The sequence below is a fragment of the Emys orbicularis genome, chromosome 1, assembly GCF_028017835.1.
Source record: "Emys orbicularis isolate rEmyOrb1 chromosome 1, rEmyOrb1.hap1, whole genome shotgun sequence".
NCBI lineage: Eukaryota > Metazoa > Chordata > Testudines > Emydidae > Emys > Emys orbicularis.
In genome coordinates, this window is record NC_088683.1 from 330679503 (window position 1) to 330707153 (window position 27651).

The following is a 27651-nucleotide window of genomic DNA, read 5'->3' on the forward strand; positions in this document are numbered from 1 at the left end:
ACAGGGGTGGCCAACCTGAGCCTGAGAAGGAGCCAGAATTTACCAATGAACATTGCCAAAGAGCCACAGTAATATGTCAGCAGTCCCCATCCGCTACCCCCCTCCAGCCCACCGGCAGCCCCGCCAATCAGCGCCTCCTCTTCCCTCCCCATGCCTCCCGCCGGCCGCAATCAACTGTCACAATCCATTAGAGGAGTGAAGTTCTGGAACAGCCTTCCAAGGGGAGTAGTGGGGGCAAAAGACATATCTAGCTTCAAGACTAAGTTTGTAAGTTTATGGAGGGGATGGTATGATGGGATAGCCTAATTTTGGCAATTAATTGATCTTTGATTATTAGCAGGTAAATATGCCCAATGGTCTGTGATGGGATGTTAGATGGGGTGGGATCTGAGTTACTACAGAGAATTCTTTCCTGGGTGCTGGCTGGTGAGTCTTGCCCACATGCTCAGGGTTTAACTGATCGCCATATTTGGGGTCGGGAAGGAATTTTCCTCCAGGGCAGATTGGCAGAGGCCCTGGGGGTTTTTCACCTTCCTCTGCAGCGTGGGGCACGGGTCACTTGCTGGAGGATTCTTTGCACCTTGAGATCTTTAAATCACGATTTGAGGACTTCAACAACTCAGATATAGGTTAGGGGTTTGTTACAGGAGTGGGTGGGTGAGATTCTGTGGCCTGTATTGTTCAGGAGGTCAGACTAGATGATCATAACGGTCCCTTCTGACCTTAAAGTCTAGGAGTCTATGAGCTGTTTTGCGGTGTGCACTGGTGGGGAGGGGGGAGGAGCAAGGGCATGGCAGGCTTGGGGGAAGGGGCAGGGGCCTTGGGGGAAGGAGTGGAGTGGTTAGGGTGACCAGATAGCAAGTGTAAAAAATTGGGACACTTCCCCCCCCCCCTCCTCTCAGGGCCAGGGGAGGGGAATACTTGCCTATACAAGACAAAGCCTCTAATATTGGGACCTTTGATCACCCTAAGCCCAGGGCTCCCTAACACAGCTCGGCTGACTCAAGTCCCACTAACCCTGCACTTAAACTGCAGGGCAGACTCACCCAAAGGAGCCACAGACTCTCCTGCCTGGCTTTATAACCACCCCCACCCCTGCTGCGGGAGATAGTTGGGGGGGCACAGGGGAAACTGCCCCACATCGAGGCACCACACGCCCCTGCTCTCTGCCGCGGACCCCTCGGTGCCCTCCCTGCCTCCGGCCGCTGCAGGCTGCACTCCCCAGCCAAACACCCTCGTTGTGTCACGGCTGACAGCAGGCAGCGGCCCAGGCGGGCTGGCCGTCTGGGGGCGGCATGGCGGGGGCCGGGTTGCTATTTACCCCTCTGGCGTGCACAGCGCCCAGCACTGAACGGAGCCCGCGCACCGCAGGGAGCTGTCCGTGCGGTGAGTGGGGAGTGGAGCTATGCGGTCTGCAGGGCGGGGCATTGCCGGTGCCCCCTCCAGCTGCCCAGAGCCAGGCAGCGGCGGCTCCACCAGTGGCGCTGCGCCGCTGCTTTGGGGCAGACTTCTCCCCCAGCTCGCAGCCACGCCGGCTCACTGAGCTTCCTGGGATGGCAGGAGCCCGGGGTGGTGCTCTCCGGCTCTTTGTGCCGCGAACGGGGCCCCGACCCTAAGAGCCAGAGGGACCTGCCGGGGGGCGAGGTGGGGAGTCCCCAGCGGTGCTTACCTGGGACAGCTCCCGGGAAGCATCCAGCAGGTCCCTCTGGCTCCTAGGGTCGGGTCGGGTCAGGTGGGGTGGATGGGGTGGCAGAGGGCTCTCTGCCCGCTGCTGGCGCTTGCAAGCCCCGTCCCCGCAGCTCTGATTGGGCAGGAGGGAACCAGTGCAGCATGCAGAGACCCCCTCCGCCTCTGTGCCTAGTGGCCGCCAGCACTGCAGGCTCCTGCCGGCGGGCAGGCGCACCCCAAGCTGCCCCAGGAAGCACCACGCCACCACGCCAGCCCCGGGACTTTGGCGGTGACTCATGGTAAGCAGTCCCCGATATCGGGACAAAGGGCATCCCGACTGATGTGTGGTCGGGACGCGGGACAAATGTGTTAAAATCGGGACTGTCCCAATAAAATCAGGACGTCTGGTCACCCTAGGAGTGGTGGCAGGACTGGGGGCAGAGCAGGGGGCTGAGCAGTGAACACCCCACAGCACACTGGAAAGTTATTATCTGTAGCTCCAGCCTTGGAGCCAGCGCATATTCAAGGAGCTGCATATTAACCTCTGAAGAGCCGCATGCGGCTCTGGAGCCACAGGTTGGCAACCCCTGCCCTAGAAGATAGACTATTTGGTTATATTTGATGCATACTTAAACTACCCAGAGGTAGAAATATTGACCGAGGTCACATCCAACCAGGTCATGTAGAAACTCAAGGGATGATGGAGGCCAGGGAGACCATGCGAAACTTCAACTTTCTGAGTGACTTGTTGAGGAGATACAGCTGCAGAATGGGTTTGAGGCCCCTTTTTGCTTTCAGGATTAGGAAGTAGTGGGAATAGAACCCCTTTCATGTCCCGAGGGACCTCCTCCACCGCCCCCAGGTGCAGGAGGTTCTTGACCTCTTGAATGAGGAGTTGCTCGCGAGAAGGGTCCCTGAAGAGGGATGGGTGGGAGAGAGGGGCGGCCGAAAATTACAGGGTATAGCCCTGAAATACTATGTCTAGCACTCAGCAGTCTGAATGACCCACGAACAGGCTGAACGGTAGGGACGAAGACAGTTGAGGAAAGAACAAGGTGGATCCGGGGAGTTGACCGGGGCATCGCTCACAAGTACACCTTCAAAATGCGCACTTCTGGTCCCCAGGATGCTTTGCCGGGCCAGGCTGCGTGGGTGAGTGGGAGGAGGAAGGGCAGCAATGACTAAAACTCATCTCTCTATCACTTCCCCTTACAGACCCATGATGAGGCTGCCAAGGCCTTGGCGGCAGGGGTGGCTGGCACTGCTTCCTTGCAGACTGCGGTGTATGCATACCCAGAGAGTGAAGGGTGGCCCGAGTGTCCTTTAAACCATGCAGCCTCACATCCATTTGCCCTGCAAAGAGCCCATTCCCATTAAATGGGAGGTCCTGGATCGAGGTTTGCATCTCTTGGGACAGGCCAGCGGTCTGAAGCCAGGAGCTGTGCCTCATGACCATCGCTGAAATGACCACCTTAGCCGCCGAGTCCACTGCATCCCACACCATTTGGAGGAAGCACCTCGCTGCCACAGTACCGTCCTCAACCAGGGTGCTGAATTCCTGGGCCAAACCTTGAGGGAGGGACTTCTTGAACTTACGGAGGGAGTCCCATAAGTTAAAGTCGCACCTACCTGCCCAAGAGGGCCTAGTGGTTCGCCACCTGGAATTGCAGACTGGCTCTCAAATACATTTTTCTCCCGGAAATGTCCACTCTTTTGGCCTCTTTATTCTTGGGAGTTGAACTGGCATGCCCCCGTTTGTTCTTCTCGTTGGCCAGAGAGCAGACCACGAGCCCAGAGATGGGTGGGTATAAAAAGTTAATCGAACCCTTTAGCCGGGACAAAGTACTTCTTTTTGGCCCTTTTGGAGGTGGGAGGGATGGATGACGGGGTTTGCCAGAGGACCATGGCAATTTTCAGGACCCCGTCATGCACTGGTAGTGCAACAAGGGCAGGGGTAGAAGCCGAAAGCACACTGAACAAGGCGTCTGCCTGCCCGGCCATCTCCTCCACCTCTAGGCCCAAGTTCTCAGTCAGCCGTCGAAGCAGGGCCTGGTGTTCTTTAAAATCATCCGGTGAGCTGGCCCTCGAGGGTCCCGCGACCACCTCGTCTGGGGATGAGGACGACTGTACCGCTGGGAGAGGCCTCGGGGCATCATCCCCCGTTGGGGAAGGTGGTTTTGGGTGGGCGCTGTCTCCTCTACCCAGACCTCTGAGCATGCTTCATGCACCAAGCCTGGTGACGCTGGTGCCGTTAACTGTTGCTCCGAGCTGGCAGCAGATGAGCGGTGCAAAGGGGGCATAATCATCACTGGCATGCCCCATGCACTCCAATAAAGCCACTGCGCTGGCCACTGGCCATGCTGCCAAGGCGGCGCCACAGACGTTGACATGGCCTCAGGTGCCTAATCGCGCTGGTAAGTCTCGGTGAGGGGCTAAACTGCCCTTCCATGCCGGAGGAATCCACCATGTTGGGGCAGTCGATGCCTGTATCTGCCTGCTAACCGTCGCCACCGGAGATCGGTGCTTGGAGGAGGATCGGGACCAGGAAGACCAGTGTCATGATGGGGAGCGCTCCTCATGGGGCAGGCGATGGAGATCTGCGCCAAGAGGATGACCGGTGGGAAGGCAAACAGTGCCGGTGGTACGGGGACTGGTGCCTCCCCCTAGGGCTGCAATGTCAGAGATCTGCAGCGCGGAGACGGGAAGCGCTGCATTGGCTCAGGGGATCGGCGGCACTCAAGTGCCCCCTGGGAGAGCTTAGCGGCTGGCTTACCCTCACAGGGAGTCTTTGCCGCCTCTGGCGGTATGGGTGGAGGCCTCTGCTCTCTCAGTGCCAGGGAAGCTTGGGAAGGTGTCGATGTCGCCACAAGTTTGTGTCCCCTACTGCTCCCAGGAGTCGGTGGTCAATCCTTTAAGGGGCTAAGGGCCCCAATCAGGGAGCACATCCACGTGGCTCCAGAGTGGCCGGGCGGCCTGAACTGGGTCCTTTCCCTCATGTTCCATGGAATTTCTTGCCCAGTTCCAGGGAGCTGTGCTTTTGAGTTTTCTTTCTGGTCACCGGTGACAGGGAGCAGTGCTGGGCGGAGCCCGGTGTGCACTGCGCACCAAGGCCGAGGTAGTAGGAGTTGAGCCTTGGCAGGATGGCTCGGAAGCCGGACGGAGGGCAGCCTCCATGAAGAGAGCCCTCAAATGAATATCCCACTCTTTGAGTCCTGGGTCGAAAATTTTTACTGATACGATACTTGTCCTTCACATATGATTCCCCCAAGTACTTGAGGCAGCTGCTCTGGGGGTCACTTACAGGCATAGGCCTGTTACAGTCCGTGCAAGGCTTAAACCCCAGAGACCGGGGCATGCGCTGCCTGGGGCGAAGTCCCCACTGGGACTCTAACTACACTTAACTATTTAACACTAACTACTATAAACAACTATTTACAAGGCCCTAAGGCTCAAAGTAAGAAGAGACGAAACCGCTAGCCCTTGCTATGCAAGGCAAAGCACTCCAACTAACCACCACGGGCAGAAAGAAGGAACTGAGAGGGTGTAGGGCCAGCAGCGCCTGATATACTGACACATGAGCTTGGCACTCAAGGGGGCGCCATAGCCAGCCCTATGGATACTGCTAAGGCAAAAATCTCCAACAACCGTGCACGTGGGCACATGCACACCTAGAATAGAATCTACATGAGCAAGCACTTGAAAAACAACAATCACTTTAAATGTCTGGAAGACTCAGGTGTTTCTAAAAGCTAAGAACAGAACTCTAAAATGTACAGCTGGTCAGTCAGATGAGCACAGAATCCTGGTCTGTATCACATTCTTGTCAAATACTTCATTATTTGTAGTACAGTGGCATGTAAATTCAAACAAAGATGCCTGACTTGTAAGATTACAGCCTTTCTGCCTGCACACTGTAAGAAGTGAAGCACTTGATATGAAAGTACACCTCTACCCAGATATAACGTGATCCGATATAACACGAATTCGGATATAACGCGGTAAAGCAGCGCTCCGGGTGGGCGGGGCTGTGCGCTCCAGCGGATTAAAGCAAGTTCGATATAACACGGTTTCACCTATAACGCGGTAAGGTTTTTTGGCTCCAGAGGACAGCATTATATCGGGGTAGAGGTGTCGTATAAAAATGACTATAAGAAGAAATAACATTTACATACCATGTCTTCTGTTGATGTAATCCAAACTGGTTTGAGATTCAGATGGTAGTCTGAATAAGTAGACTGAACATTTTTCTCTTTGACATCTGGGATGTAGCTCCTAATTTTACCAAAAAAGATATTTAACAAGTCATGCAGAAGAAATTGCATTTCTTAAAAATTATAGTGTTTTGAAAAATGCATTGAAGACCATTCTGATTCTCATTTTGCACATTTTTCTCCCTTCTCCACACCCCCCCTTATAGATTCCAAGGCCAAAAGGGAGCATTGTGATAATCTAGTCTGACCTCTTGTATAACACAGGCCACAGAACTTGACCAAAATAATTCCTGGAGCAGATCTTTTTAGAAAAACATCCAGTTGTGATTTTAAAAAATTGTAATGGAGACTCTACCATAATCCGGGGTAAATTGTTCCAATGGTTAATTAATCTCATTGTTAAAAATGTATGCTTCATTTCCAGTCTGAATTTGTCTTGCTTCAACTTCCAGCCACTAGATTATGTTATACCTTTCTCTGATAGATTGAAGAGCCCATTATTAAATATTAGTTCCCCACATAGGTACTTATAGACTGTAATCAAGTCACCCCTTAAACACCTCTTTGTTAAACTAAATAGATAGACTCAAGGAGCTCTATCACTGTAAAACATGTTTTCTAATCCTTTAGTCATTCTCATGGTTCTTTGCTGAACCCTCTTACATTTATCAACATCCTTCTTGAAATGTGGATAACAGAACTGGACACAGTATCCCAGTAGCCATCACACTAATGCCAAATACAAAAGTAAAAATAACCTCTCCACTCCTATTCCTACTACAGTGGGAGAGATGTTATAGAGGGGACAAGTTCTTAGATTTCTTTCCTTCCAGCATCATCTCAATCTTACTTGGATTCAGCTTTAGTTAGGTGCTCTTCAGTGGATTTCAGCAAAGCACTGAAAAACCCAGGAGATGCTGATTTTTGCATTTGATGTGAATGAGCTGTAAGCTTGGTGTCATGTAGATACTGCTAGCATGCCAACCTGCGTTGTCTAGTCTGTTCAACTGATTACTTATACATAGAGATAATATGGGAGGGAGGATTGAGACTTCTGGCATTCTGCAAGTGAAAGCACTGGAGGTGAAGGAACAGTTGCTTATGAAGGACCCTCGAGGATTAGTCCAAGGAAGAGGATCTGAGCCATTTCACAGCAGTTGTTTTTCCCATCTTGAAATGGTAGCACTTGTACTTGGTGATCAATGATATCAAATGCCACAGACACACCCAGTGGGATGATTGATCATTAAAGATGTACTTTCCTTATCATTGGACAGGAGGAAGTAATTCAACAAGTACTGTCTCTGTACCATGCCCTGACCTATAGCCTTAATGAGAAGGATATCAGATACCAGGAGATGAAAATAATGTTTGAGACTCTTTTTTGGTACCTTCTCAATTAGTTTGTTCAGGAAACGGAGATTAGACGATGATGGTTTGTAAATGCTCTAGCATCAAGTGACAAATTTAGTACTGTTTAGACTATTAAAATGTAATGTAGGTGGTAGATTCTTCCCAAAAGATGCACTGACAATCCGCCAGCAGGGATATCAGGTTCTCTCTACTCTCTTGCACCAGGCAAGAGCAGCAATGAGCAGATATGCAGATGGTGGTCCTATCAAAATTTCCATGGCTCCTGTTTGTATGAATGGTGCATATTTCATAGATTCCAAGACCAGAATGAACATTATGGTCATCTAATCGGACCTCCTGCATAACACAGGCCATAGAACCTCCCCAAAAGAATGCTCGGAAGGAATGTGTTGAGTTCCTGGTCCTGCACTCAGTTTGTTATTTTTGGTGGACTTGATACCACACCAGATGAGCATGACTACCTCTGAAAACAACAGTCTCACATCAGAAGTCTTGTGTTCTCAATTCATTGGAAGAAATTTGGGTCTATGAAGTAATTTACAGTCTGAACAAGTTCAGCAATACATGACTTTACTGAATCTATGTCAGAAGAAAGGGCTCCTCTGACTCCTTTAAAGAGGTGGCATAGTTTGTAGAAGTTCTTTGGGCCTAATTCTCATTTATACTAAAAAGACCACCTTTCTTCCATGCTGGCAGCATAAAGGGCCTTAAAATGGACATAAGCATAATTTACACTAAGTTCACTTTGGTGGTTAGGAATAAATGAGAAATAGGTCTCCAGTAGCTTAAGTATATTTGAATCAGAGCAGCCACCACTCACGTTTTTCTTTCTTCCCTATTTTTCTGTCACAGGTGGAATTGGAAAGAGTGCTTTGGTGCTAGAATATCTATTAGCCCTACTCAGTATTTCAATAACTTTTATGCAGCCCTTGGCCTCTTGGCTGGGCAAGTTGCCAACAAATAAAGTTTGGAACTTGGAAGAGTCTAAGAGTTTAAAGGCGAACAACAGTAATTTTTTTTTTTTGCCAAGCAATGAGGCAATGTTTTAGTTCTGTTCAAAGGAGGAAGTGACAGGACCAGGACACTGGGAATTTCTCAAGCCCACATCCAGTCCACAGTACAGTGGCTGTGTGAGTGAGTCCAGGGATTACTTGTAGAAACCTTAAGGTGTAGAGTTCAGATTTGATATTTTGGGCAATGGTTGCAGAGGTGTTGTCAGTGTGATGCTGAAGTATCCCAAGACTTGAGTCTTGTGAACTTCATCACAATACCAGATGGCATCTCTGTCACATCTGGATTCCCAGAATTCTCAGATAAAAGTCTTTTTGCTGGACCCACAGATGAAGTGGACCCACTCACAGAAGTTTGATTTGAGTGAGCCTTCCCTACAACTGAACTTGAAAGAGAATGGAATATCTATTCAGCTTCCAGATGTCCTCCCTCAGTCTGGTTACACGATGAACCATAGCTGCAGAGAGCTGGAAGGGACCTTGAGAGGTCATGAAGTCCAGCCTGCTGTGCAGAGGCAGGACCAAGCAGACCTAAACCATTCCTAGCAGTAGTTTGTCTAACCTGTTCTTAAAAACCTCCAGTGATGGGGATTCCCCTGAAAGCTTTTTCCAGAGCTTAGCTTCCCTTATAGTTAAAAAGGTTTTCCTAATACCTAACCTACATCTCCCTTCTTGGGATTAAGCCCATTACTACTACTTCTACCTTCATTGGACATGGAGAACAATTGATTCTCCTCCTCTTTATAACAGCCCTTAACATATTTGAAGGGTTTCCTCTCAGTCTTCTTTTCTCAAGATTAAAGAAGTTTTTTTTTTTTGTTTTTTGTTTTTTTAAAGCCTTTCTTTGTAGGTAAAGTTTTCTAAACCTCCATTTTGGTTGCTTTCCTCTGGACTCTCCCCAGTTTGTCCACATCTTCTTTAAAGTGTGGTGCCCAGAATTGGGCACAGTACTCCAGCTGAGGCCTCACCAGTGCCAAGAGTGAGACAATTACCTCCCATGTCTTACATACGTCACTCCTATTAATAAACTCGAGAATTGTATTAGCCTTTTTTACATATTGTTAACTCATTCAATTTTTTGATTCACTATAACCCCCCAAAATTCCTTTCAGCACTAGTTCCCCTAGCCTGTTACACAACTACAAAATGTGGAATACTTGATTTTTCTTTCCTAAGTGAAGAACTTTGCACTTGTTTTTAACTGAATTTTATCTTGTTGATTTCAGACTAATTCTCCAATTTATCAAGACAGGTTTGAATTTTAATCCTGTCCTTCCTCCAAAGTGCTAGGAACCCCTCATAACTTGATGTTATCCGCAAATTTTATAAGCGGAGTCCACTCCTTTATCCAAGTCATTCATGAAAATATTGACTAATATTCCAGGATTCACCCCCACGAGACCCAACTAAATATACCATCCCAGTTTGACAGCGTTCCTTTGAGTATAATCTTTCAACCAGTTGGGCACTCACCTCATAGTAATTCCATCTAGACCACATTTCCCTAGTTTGCTTATGAGACTGTCATATGGAACTGTGTCAAAAGTCTTACTGAAATCAAGATATATCACATCTACTACTCCCTGCCATCTACTAGGCTAGTAACCCTGTCAAAGAAGGAGATTAGATTGGTATGGCATGATTTATCCCTGACAAATCCATGCTGGCTATTCCTAATAACCCTATTACTAAAAGTACAGCATATTCTGGAGCACACAGGGAGATAACATCAGTCCTGCAGTGTCACACATCATATTTTTTATGATATAGACAGACAATGTGGTAAGATTATGGATGGGAAATAAATGGCAAATAAAGCATTAACAGGAGTCTCAGGGTCTGATTAGCCCACTGGGTTATAGCTAGGGGGGGAGGTGGTGGGGGGGTGGAACAGCTCAGAACCAATTTTGTATCAACTTCAGCTGAGGAAGAAGAGGCTCCATAAAGATAGGCCGGACTCAAAACAGAGGAGGGCGCTGGACTCAGCAGGCTGCCAGAGAACCTGAAGAGGGCCTTGAGAAAGTTCTTCAGTAAGTGGGCTGAAATGAAGCCGCATGAGGCAACAGAACTCCAGCATTGGACTAGTAGAGTCTGCATAAGACATACTGAGAAACAGGAGAAAGAAAAAAGAAAAGAAAAAAAAAAGTAGCCCAGGAACATGGCAAGGGATTGTAAGGAACAGTCCTTAACCGCCTCACACAGAGTCTATGGGCTGGAACCAAGAAGGGAGGGTTGGCCTGGGTTCCCACTATATCACGGTCCAGCAAGAGGGAAAAAAAATCACAGGCCTCTGGATTAAAAGACTGATAAGTATCAGATGGGGCTAAAGACAGGCATAAAGGCAATTAGACTCTTGGGTCTTTTTGTTTGGACTTTTTTGTTACCCAGAACAGGGGCCAATCCTGAAGTGTGGCCAGAGGTCTGGGCCACCAAAGACAGACTACTGGAGAACCAGAACAACAGACAACAGGGGGCACCATAATGGAAGACCCCTGCAATAAGCAATGCCGTGTCCTAACTCAAGGGAGTGCTCCTATAGTAACCCGACCCTTACCCTGATGCAGCAGCACAGAATGCTGTCCTGGGGAGAGAGACAACCAATGAGAGGGCAGCTCGAGCTTGGAAGGGTGCCTGGAATCCAACCAAAGAAGGCAGTTGGAAAAAGCTGTTAGACAAGAAGGAGCCAAGGAGAAGAATCTAGATGCTGAGCTAATGGATGAACAGGAGCTGAGGGAGAAGGTGAGGTGATAAAATAAAAGTATAGGAGAATAAAAGTAGGGGACTGGGAAGTGAGAAGGAGGAAAGAAGAAAATCCTCCAAGTCGGGAGAAGCAGAAAAAAAAAAAATAGACCTGGGTATATGAGCAGACACTATTAGAAATGTGAAGTAGAGGAAAATAAAATGTACAGACATATCGGAGAGAGAGCATCAAGGTAAAAAACTGAAAGGTAATATAATTGGTGAAAAAGGGAATTGATCAAAAAGCTGTTTTAGATTAAAATAGATCCTGAAAACAGTAAATGAAAAGCCCACCCACAAAGGATCAAAAGTATAGGAACAGAGACAATGACTGAACATCTATTGAAGGAATACCAGTTCAAAAAGTGCCTAATGGACAAATGAGGGCCCACCAAGTGAAGATAAACTTGGTCAAAAGAGGTACAACCACAGGACCCATCGAATCTAAAGAGCACTTCAAGCTGAAGAGATGTAAAGAACTGGGCAAGAGTGGAGTTGTACTTACAGACAAAGAAAGAAAAAGTTGTTGAGTAATCTCTTGTTCTTGTTGATAACAATGCTTTTGGTATTAACTCCATAGAGTAAGGAAGAGTACAGATACAAGCTCGCAACGGTTAACATGTTGGTAACCTAGAGTTTGTTATAAGTAGTAATACTTCGTAATGTTCTTTATGCTCCTGGTACAATTTCTGGGTTTTCCCTTATAAAGTTCTACAAATTATAAGTTATCCCTTTTGTCTTGGTTAGCCTCTGCCTTTCCTCACAGTTAGCATAGCCTGGACAGGTCACTGCACTTCACAGTGAGTTCTCCTACCCATTACAACCTTGTGTTTATTAATAAGCAAGAAGCTGAAGACCTACTGTTTTTCTGTTTTGGATCAAGCAAGGTAGCTGTGTGCTGATTGCACGGGACTGTATGTAGCTATCTAGTTACACAAAAATTCTGAATGTATTTGTGCATTAAGAAACCAAATTCGATTAAGCACTTTGGGAATAATTACCATAAGGGAAAGTAGGATGGACAGACTTTTTTTTTAAAAAAACATGTCCCCCCTCTGGCTCCAAATTGTATGAAAAATAAAGCAGGTGTTAAGAATGCAAGTTTACCTTTTTAGTGCTTGCGAATTTCTAATGCAAATTCCTTGTTCAAAATCAACCTCCATCTAAATTAAAAAGGAGAGAGGTTATAGTAAAGTATTTCCCATCAGAAGGTGAAATCATGGTCCCTCTGAAGGGAAGTCTTTCCACTGATTTTAATGGAATCAGGATTTCACCTAAAGTAAATACTTGTCCTTTTCTCTGACCAGGGTCGTGTTTTAAAGAGATTACTATTTACATTAGTAACTAGACATTTAACAGCATAGTTTCCAGACAACAGTGACCTTAAAACTCTATAGCAGTTAAATTACTACTCATGAAAGAGGTTTTTTCCATTTTGTTCACTGTTTATTGGGATTTCATAGCAATATGCCTTCCAACCTACTGTGTTAGAGGAATTGATTATGGTTGGGATTTTCAAAGGAGTCTAAGGGTGTCAGGCATCCAAATTCCATTGAAAGTCTGAGTTCAATGCCCAATTCCCTTGAAACCCCAGCCTATTTATTTTTATATATTGTTACATATCAGTAGCATTCAGTTGCTGCCATTTTCTAAGTATACTATATATCGGGGTAGGCAACCTATGGCATGTGTGCTGAAGGCGGCACGTGAGCTGATTTTCAGTGGCACTCACACTGCCCAGGTCCTGGCCACCGGTCCAGGGGGCTCTGCATTTTAATTTAATTTTAAATGAAGCTTCTTAAACAATTTTAAAACCTTATTTACATTACATACAATAGTTTAGTTATATATAATAGACTTAGAGAAAGAGACCTTCTAAAAACGTTAAAATGTATTACTGGCACGCAAAACCTTAAATTAGAGTGAATAAATGAAGACTCGGCACACCACTTTTGAAAGGTTGCCGACCCATGCTATAGATAATACTATAAAAAAAAAAGCTTTAATAAAAACCTTTTGAAGGGAGAAAAAGAGGTTACTTACCTTACAGTAACTAGAGTTCTTTGAGACGCTGATGCTTTTGACCACACAGATCCCACTGTAGATGAAGGTGCCCCATGCACGCAAGCCTAGAATCTTTTAGGCGGCAGTATCCATTGGTGCTTTGTATGTACCCTTCATGTGCTCACTACACATTCTCCCAAGGGCATAAAGGGCAGAGTACCACAACCATTTGATTAAAAAAAACTTGCATTATATGGAATTAATGGGATGCACAATTAGATTGAAAACTGCCTCACTGAAAAATCTTAAAATGTAGTTGTTAATGGGGAGATTTCAACGATCAGGTCCCACGAAGGGATTGGTGCTTGTTCCAATGCACAATCTAGGTGAGGATAAGATATATACTGATAAAGTTTGCACAAGACTGAGGAGGTAATAAATAACAAGAAGGATAAGTTACTGCTAGAGTGAGCTGAATCATCTAATTAAACAGCCACAATCCAACAAAATGCATTTTAATACAGCCAAATGCATGAGAGTATACCCGAGACCCAAGAACACAGGTTATACCAACAGTTAGGGAAACTCTGTCTTGGAAAGCAGTCATTCAGAAGGACTTAGGAGGGGTCATCATAGATATTACCTCAACAGGATCTCTCAGTGCACTGCTGTGGCAAAAAGAACTAATGCAATCCTTGGAAGTATAAAAAGGGATTATCGAATAGAAGTAGGGAAGTGATATTTCGTATCTACAGAGCATTGGTAAGACCACTGCTAAAATACTGAGTCTGGTTCTGGTGTCCATGCTTCGAGAAAGATGTGAAAATAGTGGAGAGAGTTCAAAAGAGGGCCACAAAAATGATTCATGGGCTGGAAGCCCAATGTATTTAACTCATTGAAGAGATGGAGCAGAGGTGACATGATTACTTTGTATAAGAACTTACACATGGAAAAGATGTCAATAATGGGGGGCTTTTCAACCTGGCTGACAGAGGCATAGTAAGAACCATGTTTTGGGCATGGATTGCCTGCTAGGATCATCTGGGCATATCTCACTTAATCAATTCCCTGCCCCTGTAGGGGCCTCAGGCACTGGTGGCACCTTGCCATCTCTTGTTTCTCTGCTTGTGGCACACAATAGCTTAGACTCCCAAGGATTAAAATGTTCTAGTCAGCTCAAGTTATTGGCCTCAATATAGGGATACTGGATGAAATTTAAGTGACCTGTGAAATACACAGATGATCCAAGGTCCGTCCCTTCTGGCCTTAAACTCTATGAAACCACCACTCAGTTCCTTCACTAACACAGACATATAGGTAAAGGACTCCAAATCAGTGGGGAAGGAAGGCAAGTTGTGTGATCTGTGTGGACAAAAACCATCTTGAAAAACTCCAGTTACTGTAAGGTAAACAGCCTATCTTTTTTGAGCGTTTGTTCACACAAATCCCACTGCAGGTGGCGGACTAGCAGTTACACCAAGGAGGTAGGTGAAGGGATCCTATCTAAATAACTAGGACCTCCCTGCCAAATTGGGCATCTGATCTAGAAGCTGCCACAATGGAGTAGTGACTGGTAAGTGAGTATGAGTATGAGTAGCAGTCCTACAAATCAGAAATAGGGACTCCACTCCCCCAGTAGTGTGCCCTAACTCAACAAGTAAGGGGTAGTTTGTTCAGTGCATGAGATGTCAATAAAATCTAAAATCCATTTTAAGAATCTATTAAAGTCTTTCAAGGGGAAATAAAACACGCACATGACTCAAGACTAAAAGGGGACCATCCACCAACATGAAGACTTTAGCACCCGTGGGGGAACTTCTATCAGTAAATCCATGCTGCATCTGGTTGGATGATAAACTGATCTCAACCCTCCCTGAAGAGGATGGAAGCGCAGTCTTGCATGTGCCAAATTACTTTTGTTTCATTTTTCACCAAAAACGTTAGCAGGGACTGGACATCTAACACAGTGAATGCCAGTGAAAATGAGGGAGGATCAGAAACAGGAAAAAAACAAGTTAAAATTACTGAGACAAGTTAGAGGTCTTCAAGTCACCAGGGCCTGATCAAATACATTCAAGAATACTCAAGGAGCTGACTGAGGAGATATCTAAGACACTAGCTATTTGAAAAGTCACGGAAGACCGGAGAGATTCCAGAGAACTGGAAAAGGGCAAATATAGTGCCAATCTATAAAAAGGGAAATAAAGGCAACCCGGGGAATTACAGACCAGTCAACTTAACTTCAGTACCTGGAAAGATAATGGAGCAAATAAATAAGCAATCAATTTGCAAACATCTAGAAGATAATAAGTAACAGCATGGATTTGTCATCAACAAATTGCGTCAAACAAACCTAATAGCTTTCTTTGACAGGGTAACAAGCCTTGTAGAGGGGGGAGGGGAAAGAGAGGGAACAGTAGATGTGGTATAGCTTAACTTTAGTAAGGCTTTTGATACTGTCTCGCATGACGCTCTCATACAAACTAGGAAAATACAACCTAGATGGAGCTACTATATGGTGGGTGCATAAGCGGCTGGAAAACCATTCCCAGAAAGTAGTCATCAGTGGTACAGTGTTAAGCTGTAAGGGCATATCAAGTGGGATCCCACAGGGACCAGATCTGGGTCCGTTTCTGTTCAATATCTCTATCAATGAGTTAGATAATGGCATAGAGAGTATACTAATAAAGTTTTCAGACAATACCGAGCTGGGAGAGGCTGCAAGTGCTTTGGAGGATAGGATTAAAATTCAAAATCATCTAGACAAACTGGAGAAATGGTCTGAAGTAAACAGGATGAAATTCAATAAGGACAAATACAAAGTACTCCACTTAGGAAGGAACAATCAGTTGCGCACATACAAAATGGGAAATGACTACCTAAGCAAGAGTACGACAAAAAGGGATCTGGGGGTCATAGTGGATCACAATCTAAATATGAGTCAACAGTGTAACACTGTTGCAAAAAAGGCAAAACTCATTCTAGGATGTATTAGCAGGATTGTTATAAGCAAGATGCGAGAAGTAATTCTTCCGCTCTACTCCACACTAATTAGGCCTCAACTGGAGTAGTGTGTCCAGTTCTGGGTGCCACATTTCAGGAAAGATGTGGACAAATTGGAGAAAGCCCAGAGAAAAGCAACAAAAATTATTAAAGGCCATGATCTATGAGGGAAGACTGAATAAACTGGGTTGTTTAATCTGGAGAAGAGAAGACTGAGGGGGGACATGATCACAGTTTTTAAGTGCATAAAAAGTTTGTTATAAGGAGGAGGGAGAAAAATTGTTCGCCTTAACCTCTGAGAATAGGATAAGAAGCAATGGTCTTGAATTACAGCAAGGGCGGTTTAGGTTGGTCATTAGGAAAAAACTTCCTGTCAGGATGGTTAAGCACTGGAATAAATTGCTTAGGGACGTTGTGGAATCTCCATCATTGGAGATTTTTAAGAGTAGGTTAGACAAATACCTGTCAGGGCAGTTTAGAGAATACTTAGTTCTGCCATGAGTGCAGGGGACTGGACTAGATGACCTTGAGGTCCCTTCCAGTCCTACTATTATATGTGGAGTCACGCAAGCATAAGCTGCCAAATGACCCAGCAAGTTGAAGCAAACTTTCACTGAGGCTTTGGGCTAGGAATTTTAAATGATGATATTCATTCTGAGGAAGGTACGCTCTGGCTGACATGGTCCCACCTTGCCCCTATTAACGCTATTTATTGAGTAGGGGTAAGAATGGACTTATCCAAATTGATCTTGAGACCCAGATTGGGGGGGGGGGGAAGATGAAGGGTCCTGCAAACATCTCTTACAACTTGCTAATAAGCATGTCCCCACATAAACCAATCAGGACAGGGCATACATGAAGGTCTTGTCTCCTCAGGGCAGCTGCTACCAATGAAAGGCATTTGGTAAACACCCTAGGAACTGTTGAAAGGCCGAAAGGTAGGACTCTAAATCAGTAATCATGTCCCCTGAGCATGAAACACGGTAACTTCCTGTGAGATGGATGGATTACCACAGTGGTTATCAACAACCGGTACGCGTACCCCTGGGGGCATGCAGAGGTCTTCCAGGGGGTATATCAACTCATCTAGATATTTGCCTAATTTTACAACAGGCTTCATAAAAAACACTAATGAAGTCATTAAAACTAAAATTTCATACAAAATGAGAAAGTAAGCAATTTTTCAACAATAATGTGCTGTGTTTTTATTTCTGATTTTGTAAGCTAGCAGTTTTTAAGTGGAGGTGAAACTTGGGGTACACAAGACAAATCAGATTCCTGAAAGGGGTACAAGTAGTCTGGAAAGGTTGAGAACCATTGGATTATCACATGGAGCTAAGAGTCCTACAAGTCAAGAGCTGAAAGCCAGTTCATGGACATTAGAAAAGGAATTCCTGACAAAAGCGTTACCATTTGAAATTAGAAACAACAGATGAATTTGTTGTGAGATCTTTGAGAGGGACAGGAAAAGGGGATGCAGAGTTGGTACAGGCTGGAATTGAATTGAATATCCTTGCCAGATAACTTCTAAGACTTGGTAGTAACTGCAGCTCATGCATTCACAAAAAAAAATGTAAGAAAGGCAATTGCCAAAAGGGAGAAAAAAGGGTCAATGACTCCACAAACTGGTCCATGACTCTTGATCACTGCATCAAATCTGCAACCTTTGATCCAAAGAAGAGTGTGCAGTGCCAGTAGATGAAGGTCTTTTCTTTTGGAAAGAAGGTCTCTTTTTGTAAAAATCACAAGTCCTTTGATAGTATGTCTATACAGCTGCAGGGAGGTCTGTGTCTCAGGAAGGATGGAGGTTTAGACTGCTTTCTCCTCTGCAGGAAGTACAGCGGCCAAGAGACTAAAGGGTTACTTGAGTCCTTTGAAGAATGAAGCACCTAGTCGGTCTTAGAGTTGAAAGGTTCACGGCACTCAAAAGGAAGGTTTCTGACTGTGGTCTTTCAGAATTCCTGACAACTACAGCCATGATGATCTGTGCATAGTTATTGTGGTAGCCACTGACCTAGCTGCAATGTCAGAAGCATCCAAAAAAGCCTCCAATGCAGTCCTTGCCACCAACTGGCCTTTCAGGGCTACTGCTTTGAACTTATCCCTGATGTCCCGAGGAAGCTTTTTACCCAACTTCTTGTCCGGACAAAGAATGTCATACTTAGTCAGAAGAGCCCAATAATTGGCCTTCTGAATCTCCCTAGAAGGTCCATCTTTTTGGGTCTTTATCCCCAAGTTTTGACATACAGACTGCTTGGATTTTCATAAGCAACCTCTACAACTAAAGACCCAGGGACAAGGTATATATAAAAGAATAGTCAAACCCATTTTGAGGAACCTGAAATTTGCAATCTGCTCTTTTAGATATGGCTGAAATATATGCGTGGGTCTACCACAAATCTTTAGCCAGCTGAAAGATATACTTGTTTGGCAAAGCCAAGCAGTCTTGGGAGCGTGGATGCTGAACATACATAAATTGAGACTTTCCCTGAATTACTTCAAGGGATATGTCTAAGGCCTTAAAGGAATGTCAACGCAGGTTCTGAAAGGCCTTCAGATAGACTGTGGGAGGAGCAGATGTCATCTACATTTGAAGATGAACCAGCCAGACAAATGGGCTGGTCCTCATATTCCCCCACAAGATCTTCCTCATTATGAGCCTCTTATATGAATTCTTGGAGAAGCTCCTGGTTAGATGGTTGTGTTGTCTTAAATCATTCTTAAGGAGGTGCTATATTCCTAGACCTGGATTTAGACAAATACATTAGTAGGAAAATGCTGAGGATTCCATGCTGACCAGTAAGGTCAGGACTGCACCCTGTATGAAAAAGGCATATGATGCCACAGTGGTGGATAGCAAAGTGACTAAGACCTCTCAGAAGTATGGGATCTATGATGAGAATGGTTCCTCAAAGAGACCTAAGGAGCCTATCTAGAAAAAACAAGGAGATGCTGCTGGGATGTTGAAAATGATGGGAATGACTGGAAGAGGTGAAGGAGTCTCAGGGCCTCGAACACACCTTCAAAATTGTTGCTTCGGTGGGAATGCATGAGAGCAGCCCTTTGAGGACTGTGCTGTCTACATTTGGTAGGTCTCTGTCTTCAGCGCTGGGTGTCCTAGTGCCGATGAGGAGTATACTGCTGCATTCAGGATCAGGGAGGGAGTTGGTACTTTCCAGAGCATCTCTTCAGTACTGTCATGTAAATTCCAAAAGATTGGAGTGTAGCTCAAGAGTCCTTAAGGGAGTGCAGAGAATCGTCCGTACACTTAGAGAATAGGTTTAGAAGGTAAGTCCTCTACTGTGGTTTGTACCTCCTTAGTAAAGTCCCAGAGGTGGAGCCATGATGCACACCTCATAACTACAGCAGTCATGATGGATTGGGCTTGTAGAGTTGTATGAGTTAGGAGGTGCCCTTCTGATATCAAGGACTGGAATTGCTCTTTCCTGGCCTCCAGTAGGTCCTGGGAGAGTTCCTCCAATTTGGAGTAGTTATACGTAGCCATAAGGGCTTCATAGATTGAGATTCTAAATTGGAGCGTGGCTGACGAATATGCTTTGCATCCAAAAAAGTCTAGGCATTTCCAATCTCTGTCTGGATGGCTAGAATGAGATTGGAATTGATGGCCTCTCTTGTACCGCACTGACTACCAAAGAATTCGGGGGTGGGGTGCAAGAATAGAAATTCCGCATCCTTCGCCAGAACATAATATTTGCAGGTCAGAGGGATGGACGTGGGGGTCTGCCACAGCAACTTTGTGGGGGTCAAGAACAGACTCGTTGATAGGTAGAGCGATCTTGGAGGAAGAGGATGTGTGGAAGATATCCAGTAGTTTACACTGCTGGTCCTTGACTTCCTCCAAAGGGATCTGTAGGGAGTCCGCAATACTGCAGAACAAATCTTGAAAATGCCTGAAGTCATCAGCCAATGTAGGGGGTGGAGGCACGATAGCCTTGTCAAGTGAGGAGGAAAAATGTAATGTTGGTTGAGCCTTCTCTTCCTGTTCCTCCTCTTGTTCTTCCTCTTCAGATGGTACCAGCAGGGGTTCGACTTCCGGAGGGCAAGAAACCAATAGAGAAGGGAGAGGTGTAGGTTTCCGGCTTTGCTCTCTGGGAGGGTTCCCGAACTGTGCCCTGTACGTGGCCCAATACGTTCAGTTTGGAGGGAGTGGCACATAGGGTTGCATCCATGGTGGTCCCTGCCAAGAGTGGGGACCAGAGGTAGGCTGTGGATAGTGAGGATGAGCAGGCGTAATTTGTCTAGTAGATGAGGGAGCAATAGAGCCTTCGTCTTCCTCTTCTCCTCCTCATCATCTCTGGGGAAGGAGGTGCCATCCTCGGCAGAGAGAGAGAGAGAGAGAGAGAGAGAGAGAGAGAGAGAGTGTATCGTGAGTCTGGAGAGGAGGTCACATCGAAGGAGCGGAGACTCAGGAGTGTCAGATGCCAGCAGGTCTTTAGAATATCTAAAATCTCATGGGGGGGAGGGGAAGCATCATTAGTGCTGGTGTAAGACACGATGCAAAAGGGAGGGCGTATGCCCAGAGGTGTTTGGTAGATGGCTCCAGAGACTTGGTCAGTGCCAATGGCTTGGCCAGTGCCTTGGCCGGTGAAGAGATTTCATCGGTGTGGGAAAGGGTGCTGGTGCTTTAGCTTCTCAAGTCAGACTGTCTTGTTCCCTAGAGTTGGGAAATGATGCTGAAGGCCATAGGTCTGCCCAGTTAGGATCTTTAGACCATTTCTTTGTGTCGGTATCGGAGGCACTCAGACGGGCCCTAGAGCTGTGTGCCAGATGAGGTTGAGGCAACAGACCTTGACAGTGTTTTGGTGCGATGTGCCTCAGAATGTGAGGAGAGAGCCTGTTTCTTTTCATCTGAGCGAGAAAGGGATGACTCTCTCTTCACGCGACATGGAGATTGAGGATGGGCAGACAATCTGGCAGAGTATGGGGGCCTCTCCAGAGGAGTCTGGGCCTGGATCTGATGCCGGTCACAGCAATTTCTCCATGAGGAGAAGTTTTAATCTGATGTCCCGGTCCTTTCTGATTCTGGGTTTCAAGCCGAGATAAAGGGAACACTTTCGCGGGACGTGTCCCTCTCCCAGACAGTGGATGCACTGCAGGTGGCTGTTCGTTACTGGGAAGGCAACCCCACAACAAATCCACCTCTTAAACCCAGGGGATCCGGGCATAAGGGTGATGGAAAAAGGCTTCCCGGGCAGGAAGGGATGGGAGGAAACGAAAACCTAAACTATGAGAAAACTAGAGGTAAAGTTAAACAAAAACAGTTTTTCCTTTTGTTTGGAAGAAAATACTTACTACATTACACTAATAGATAAGGCACTAACTACTGAGGAAAAAGGAAAAATGGGCTCTGCTGCAGTTTCCGTCCAAGACCAAAGGCGGTAGAGAAGGAACTGGGGGCGCTCGGATCCCCCTGTGCCGTATATATGCCCACACCCAGTGGGGGAGGAGGGAGGCGTGCATGTGCGGTCCAACAGGCACTGCTGATGAAGATTTAGGTTCTCAGGCGCATGGGGCACTGACACACCTACAAGTGAAGCACCCATAGGGACATCACTGGAAGTAGTAATAAAGGCAACCTGCTTTGAGAGAGGAATTGGTACCAAGCTCAACAATATCGATGTGGTCATCTCAGTAGATGGGGTCTCATTAGGATACAGTACTACAGATTCTTTGGCAGATAGGACTGATGTCATTAGCACTAAAGAAGTGGCATTGGTCACCAAGGATGCAGTACTGAAGCAGAAGAACAAGTTTCCACAGCCCCTGAAGACACATGATGCAGATCAGAATTGGAAGGAAGGAGCCAGTCTGAACCAGAGTGATGAGTCTTAGACTTCTAGGACAAATACCAGGGATAGTGACCATCAGCATCATCAGAAGATCTCTGCTTCTTCCTACCTTGGGCAGCAGAAGTCAATGACTGACCAGATATGGATAGAAGAGAAGGCTCAGCATGTTTTTCAGAAGCATGAGGTCTCTTAGAGCCAGAAGTCCTGTTAGCTCCCAGAGCAATACGTCTGGTAGTCAGACCACTAGTAGAAATAAGCATTAAGGCAACAGATTGCTTTCAAAGAGGGACTTCAGACTCAGAACACTCCTGACTTTTCCAGCAGAAACATTTTTAAACAGGCATCATGAGCCTTCTGTGTGGGCTTAGAAAAAGGATTTTCAAATCGAATGTTTGCCCAAAATATACAATTCCCCTAAACAAAAAGGGAGACATAGTATGTCTATCACTTACCAGCATACCTAATTTATAAGCAAGCAGATTTTTAAAGCCTAGAGACAGAGTTTCTGCCAGGAGACTTGCACCTCAGTACAAAGAGGAGTCAGATAAAAAAAAAAAAAAAAAAAACATTTTGGGGTTTTTATTTTGCCAACAGCCACTTAAAAGTCTAACTACAAGAACAACAAGTAACGAACTATCCTAACGCTAGGGAAACAGATGGATTCTATGCATTTCTGTCCTGCTATCAGGGATGGTAATAAGAAACTGAGAGGCAAGTGGGGATGCTCTGCACTTTATGCCTTGGGTTGGCAGGGAGGGTGTATGCGCAGCCGCAGACACTGTGAGCTAAGAGATTTTAGGCTCACATACATGGGATGCACATGCCTCCAGTGGAATCTCTGTGGACAAATGCTTGAACACCACCACAGGTTCAGCACCCACAAGAGTGAGGGAGGAGGGCAAACAATTCTGCATTCATTTTACTTAGGATGTCAAGTGAAGTTTATCATCAATCCTCAAAATAAATGGTACAAACTTTCCAATAAAATCAACACAGAATTTCTATAAATGTCTATAATTTCTATTTCTCTATGAAATTCTCACTGTTGATCTGAATACTAGCTTATTCATAAAGTGTTGTGAGTAGTGTCTTAGAATTAGCAGATTAAACTGACATGCTTTTCAGAGTAGCAGCCGTGTTAGTCTGTATCCGCAAAAAGAACAGGAGTACTTGTGGCACCTCAGAGACTAACAAATTTATTAGAGCATAAGCTTTCGTGGGCTACAAACTGTCTGTATCTTATCAAACTGTCTGTACTGAGCTATCTTGATTATCACTTCAAAAGTTTTTTTTCTCTTACTTAATTGGCCTCTCAGAGTTGGTAAGACAACTCCCACCTGTTCATGCTCTCTGTATGTGTGTGTATATAGATATATATATATATATCCTCAATATATGTTTCACTCTATATGCATCCGAAGAAGTGGGTTGTAGCCCACGAAAGCTTATGCTCTAATAAATTTGTTAGTCTCTAAGGTGTCACAAGTACTTCTGACATGCTTTTGCAATTCATTTATACGAACCAGAAACAAAGCAATCCACAACTTGCCTTGCACTTTCAACATAAAATAGGCTTGTAAACTAGAATCAGTTTTTCCATGTGCTGTTAAAATTGACAGTTGAAATGTGTATAGTCAAAAGATTTTTAATGGAGCTGAGGGAGGGAAAAGGAGCATGTGTTTTAACCCCTCTCAACCAGAATACAGAGAATTTATAAGAGGTTTTAGCTTACAAGTTGTACTAATGATTCAAATCTTTGTGTGCAATATTGAATTACTTTTGGAGAAAGGAGGTCATACAGATCACAGTCTTCATCTCTTTCACTATGGCCAAGATGATTTTCTTGCGACTCTAAAAGGCAAGCATACCAAACTAAGAGTTAACACATACACCAATCACAGTTAATTGTAAACTAGATGACCACAGAGTAGCAAGGGTATCGTGCTGGCACTGCAGCACAATTGGATGTACCTCAGGGGTGACATTCTGGTCCTGAAATAAGGGGAGTTTTGCCACTGACTTCAATAGTGTCAAAATTTCACCCTAGATGTTTTGAAACTAGGAAGAAGAGGCCAGGCAAAACTAAGAAAATTTTCTGAACTCTAGAGAAGTCTTTTCAAATATACTCTTCTCTAATAATCATAGCAGCATCTAAGGCAACTGCATAGTAAATCACCTGACACTGGTGCTATATTGAGGGACAGGATTATTCCTGGGGGAAATCAGCACCAAAAATTTAAAAATTCTGCACACACTATTTGAAAATTCTGCAAAATTCTGATATCACTGGTCTACAATTTTTGAGAAGTCGTCTGCTTCAGAGATAAAATGTGCTATTTATTATGTATTTTGATGTGCTGAATTCAAATATCACAATTAAAACAACTGATTGGCTACTGTTTCTAAGATATTTCAGTTTTTACATTTTATGTCTATGTATATTGTGTAGCTAGTAGAGTTTTAATCATAAATTGTAAACCTAGGTCTTTTCATGTGTTTATGGTTGCTTTACATGATAATATTTCACCTGTCCTGTTTATGTAACACTTTAAAAAATCAGCAAGAGTTATATAAATAAAATTTATTATGAAACAAAAGGCAAAAAACTATTCTGTACATAGTTTAGTCATATTCAGTGTTTACTCGGCGCTTCTTGGCTTGTCTCTTGTATTCATTAAATGGAGCATCTCTTGTCACTGTCCAGGAATAGTCTGCAAGCATTGATGGGCTCCATTTGCCCTGATAGCGTTTCTCCATTGTTGCAATGTCCTGGTGAAATCGCTCGCCGTGCTCGTCGCTCACTGCTCCGCAGTTCAGTGGAAAAAAATCTAGATGAGAGTGCAAAAAATGTATCTTTAGTGACATGTTGCAACCAAGGCTTTTGTATGCCTTGAGGAGGTTTTCCACCAACAACCTGTAGTTGTCTGCCTTGTTGTTTCCGAGAAAATTTATTGCCACTAACTGGAAGGCTTTCCATGCCGTCTTTTCCTTGCCACGCAGTGCATGGTCAAATGCATCATCTCGAAGAAGTTCACGAATCTGAGGACCAACAAAGACACCTTCCTTTATCTTAGCTTCACTTAACCTTGGAAATTTTCCACGGAGGTACTTGAAAGCTGCTTGTGTTTTGTCAATGGCCTTGACAAAGTTCTTCATCAGACCCAGCTTGATGTGTAAGGGTGGGAACAAAAACTTCCTTGATTCAACAAGTGGTGGATGCTGAACACTTTTCCTCCCAGGCTCCAATGACTGTCGGAGTGGCCAATCTTTCTTGATGTAGTGGGAATCTCTTGCACGACTATCCCATTCGCAGAGAAAACAGCAGTACTTTGTGTATCCAGTCTGCAGACCAAGCAAGAGAGCAACAACCTTCAAATCGCCACAAAGCTGCCACTGATGTTGGTCATAGTTTATGCACCTCAAAAGTTGTTTCATGTTGTCATAGGTTTCCTTCATATGGACTGCATGACCAACTGGAATTGATGGCAAAACATTGCCATTATGCAGTAAAACAGCTTTAAGACTCGTCTTCGATGAATCAATGAACAGTCTCCACTCATCTGGATCGTGAATGATGTTGAGGGCTGCCATCACACCATCGATGTTGTTGCAGGCTACAAGATCACCTTCCATGAAGAAGAATGGGACAAGATCCTTTTGACTGTCACGGAACATGGAAACCCTAACATCACCTGCCAGGAGATTCCACTGCTGTAGTCTGGAGCCCAAGAGCTCTGCCTTACTCTTGGGTAGTTCCAAATCCCTGACAAGGTCATTCAGTTCACCTTGTGTTATGAGGTGTGGTTCAGAGGAGGAGGATGGGAGAAAATGTGGGTCCTGTGACATTGATGGTTCAGGACCAGAAGTTTCATCCTCTTCCTCTTCCTCGTCTGACTCAAGTGAGAATGATTCTGGTGCATCAGGAACCGGCAGTCCTTCTCCGTGGGGTACTGGGCGTATAGCTGATGGAATGTTTGGATAATGCACAGTCCACTTTTTCTTCTTTGACACACCTTTCCCAACTGGAGGCACCATGCAGAAGTAACAATTGCTGGTATGATCTGTTGGCTCTCTCTAAATCATTGGCACTGCAAAAGGCATAGATTTCCTTTTCCTGTTCAACCACTGGCGAAGATTTGTTGCACAAGTGTTGCAGCATATGTGTGGGGCCCACCTCTTGTCCTGATCTCCAATTTTGCAGCCAAAATAAAGGTGATAGGCTTTCTTAACCATAGTGGTTATACTGCGCTTTTGCGATGCAAAAGTCACTTCACCACAAACATAGCAGAAGTTATCTGCACTGTTCACACAAGTACGAGGCATCTCTGCTCACTTTGGCTAAACAGAAATGTGTCCCTTTGCAAAATCAAACACTGACAAATAAGAGAGTACGACACTGTATGATTTCTAGAGCTGATATAGGGCAATTTGTTCAGCAGAGTGATGTAAGCTTCATTATGATTGCATCATCCATGACTTCTAGGAATAACATGATGCAATTCATATCATGTATGACGCAATACCAGCTTCAGATTGCATCATTCATTGTTTTGCCTAAAAAGCAAGTACTGTCCAAACCCAGTCATAGATTTATTCATAGATCCAGTCAAAGATGTATTTTAGTCATTTCTGGTTTAAATTGAGATCCTTTCCCTTTATAACTCACTTATCCGCCCCCATTCCCAAGTCAAGGGTCGTATATACTGACCCAATAGCATATCTTGAAAACTAGAGCCAATCAACAATTTTAAGCATCATTTTCATTCTCAGTGACCCAGAATTAGTAAAGTTTGACTACATTTATTTCAGAAGCATTTTGGCTGTAGAGCAGTGTATTTTGTCAAAATAATAGTATAATCATGCCAGTTTCAATTATTTTGGTAATTTATTTCAAAATATCTGTCAGCAAGTATGTCTGTAACAATACAGATAAAAAAAAAAGATTCTGGTAAATTTTTTTGACAAATATATTCCTTATTAATACAGAACTTTGAGTAATTCATTTAAATTACAATACAGAACTGTATTTCCTGACCTGTCAGAAGCAGTGCAAAGGCTTGGAGGAGTGAGGGGTAACAGAGGAGCTGAGGGAGAGGGAAGGAGCCTAGGAGTGAACTTTGGAGGGTGTTGGGTGTGGGTGGGAGGTTTTTTTGGAGTTTTTTTTTTTTAGGGAGTTGGGAAGCCTCCCCCATGCAGACCTTGGCTGACCCCAAGCCTCTCCCATTCAGTCAGGCACATCTGCCCCTGTCCCCGCAGGCCCCCTCCCCCATCCCCAGACTCAATGCTGTCACCCCATTAGGTCCTGAGCCCATGCCCCAGTCTGTCCCCCCACTAGCCATTCTGAACCTCAGTCTGTGACCCCCAAACAGCCCTGTGTGCCCCACTCTGTCCTAATCTGGCTCTGTGGGCAAGGTGTTGTGATGAACTTCTACTCCCAGGGGAATTCTGCAGCACTGGACATTGTATTTTCTAGGTGGGGGGAAAAAATTCTTTCTGGGCAAAAAGCAGAACTGCAGCACTTCTGGGGCAGAATGTATTTTCTAGGTGGGGAAAATACAAAATTATCAGGGACAGAGGAATTCTGCATGTCCGCAGATGCTCAGAATTCCCCCAGAAGTACAGGATGGAGAGAACAAAAGGAGTGTAAAAGTACAAAATAACCCACACTCAAAGTGCATGGAAATACTATAGAAGAAAATTAACTCTTGCATAATCTAACAGTATTCCTTCCACAAATTATACTATGTATTTAGCAACAACTCAAAGGTCATTCAGAAAAAAAATACATTAGGAAAAGTGCCCAAATTGAGGAGTTTATTTTAAAAGCATGGC

At 44.9% G+C, this 27651-nt stretch overlaps 1 protein-coding gene across 1 annotated transcript in view; it reads right to left on the reverse strand.

Moving 5' to 3' along the window:
* RNF17 (ring finger protein 17) overlaps positions 1 to 27651 on the reverse strand; it is a 221854-nt gene that overhangs the window by 187267 nt on the left and 6936 nt on the right. The window contains exons 5-7 of the mRNA XM_065420884.1: positions 23597 to 23670; positions 12110 to 12165; positions 5841 to 5940 (exon numbers count right to left, since the gene is read on the reverse strand). Coding sequence (XP_065276956.1) covers positions 5841 to 5940; positions 12110 to 12165; positions 23597 to 23670 — 230 coding nt within the window. The remainder of the gene's footprint in view (positions 1 to 5840; positions 5941 to 12109; positions 12166 to 23596; positions 23671 to 27651) is intronic.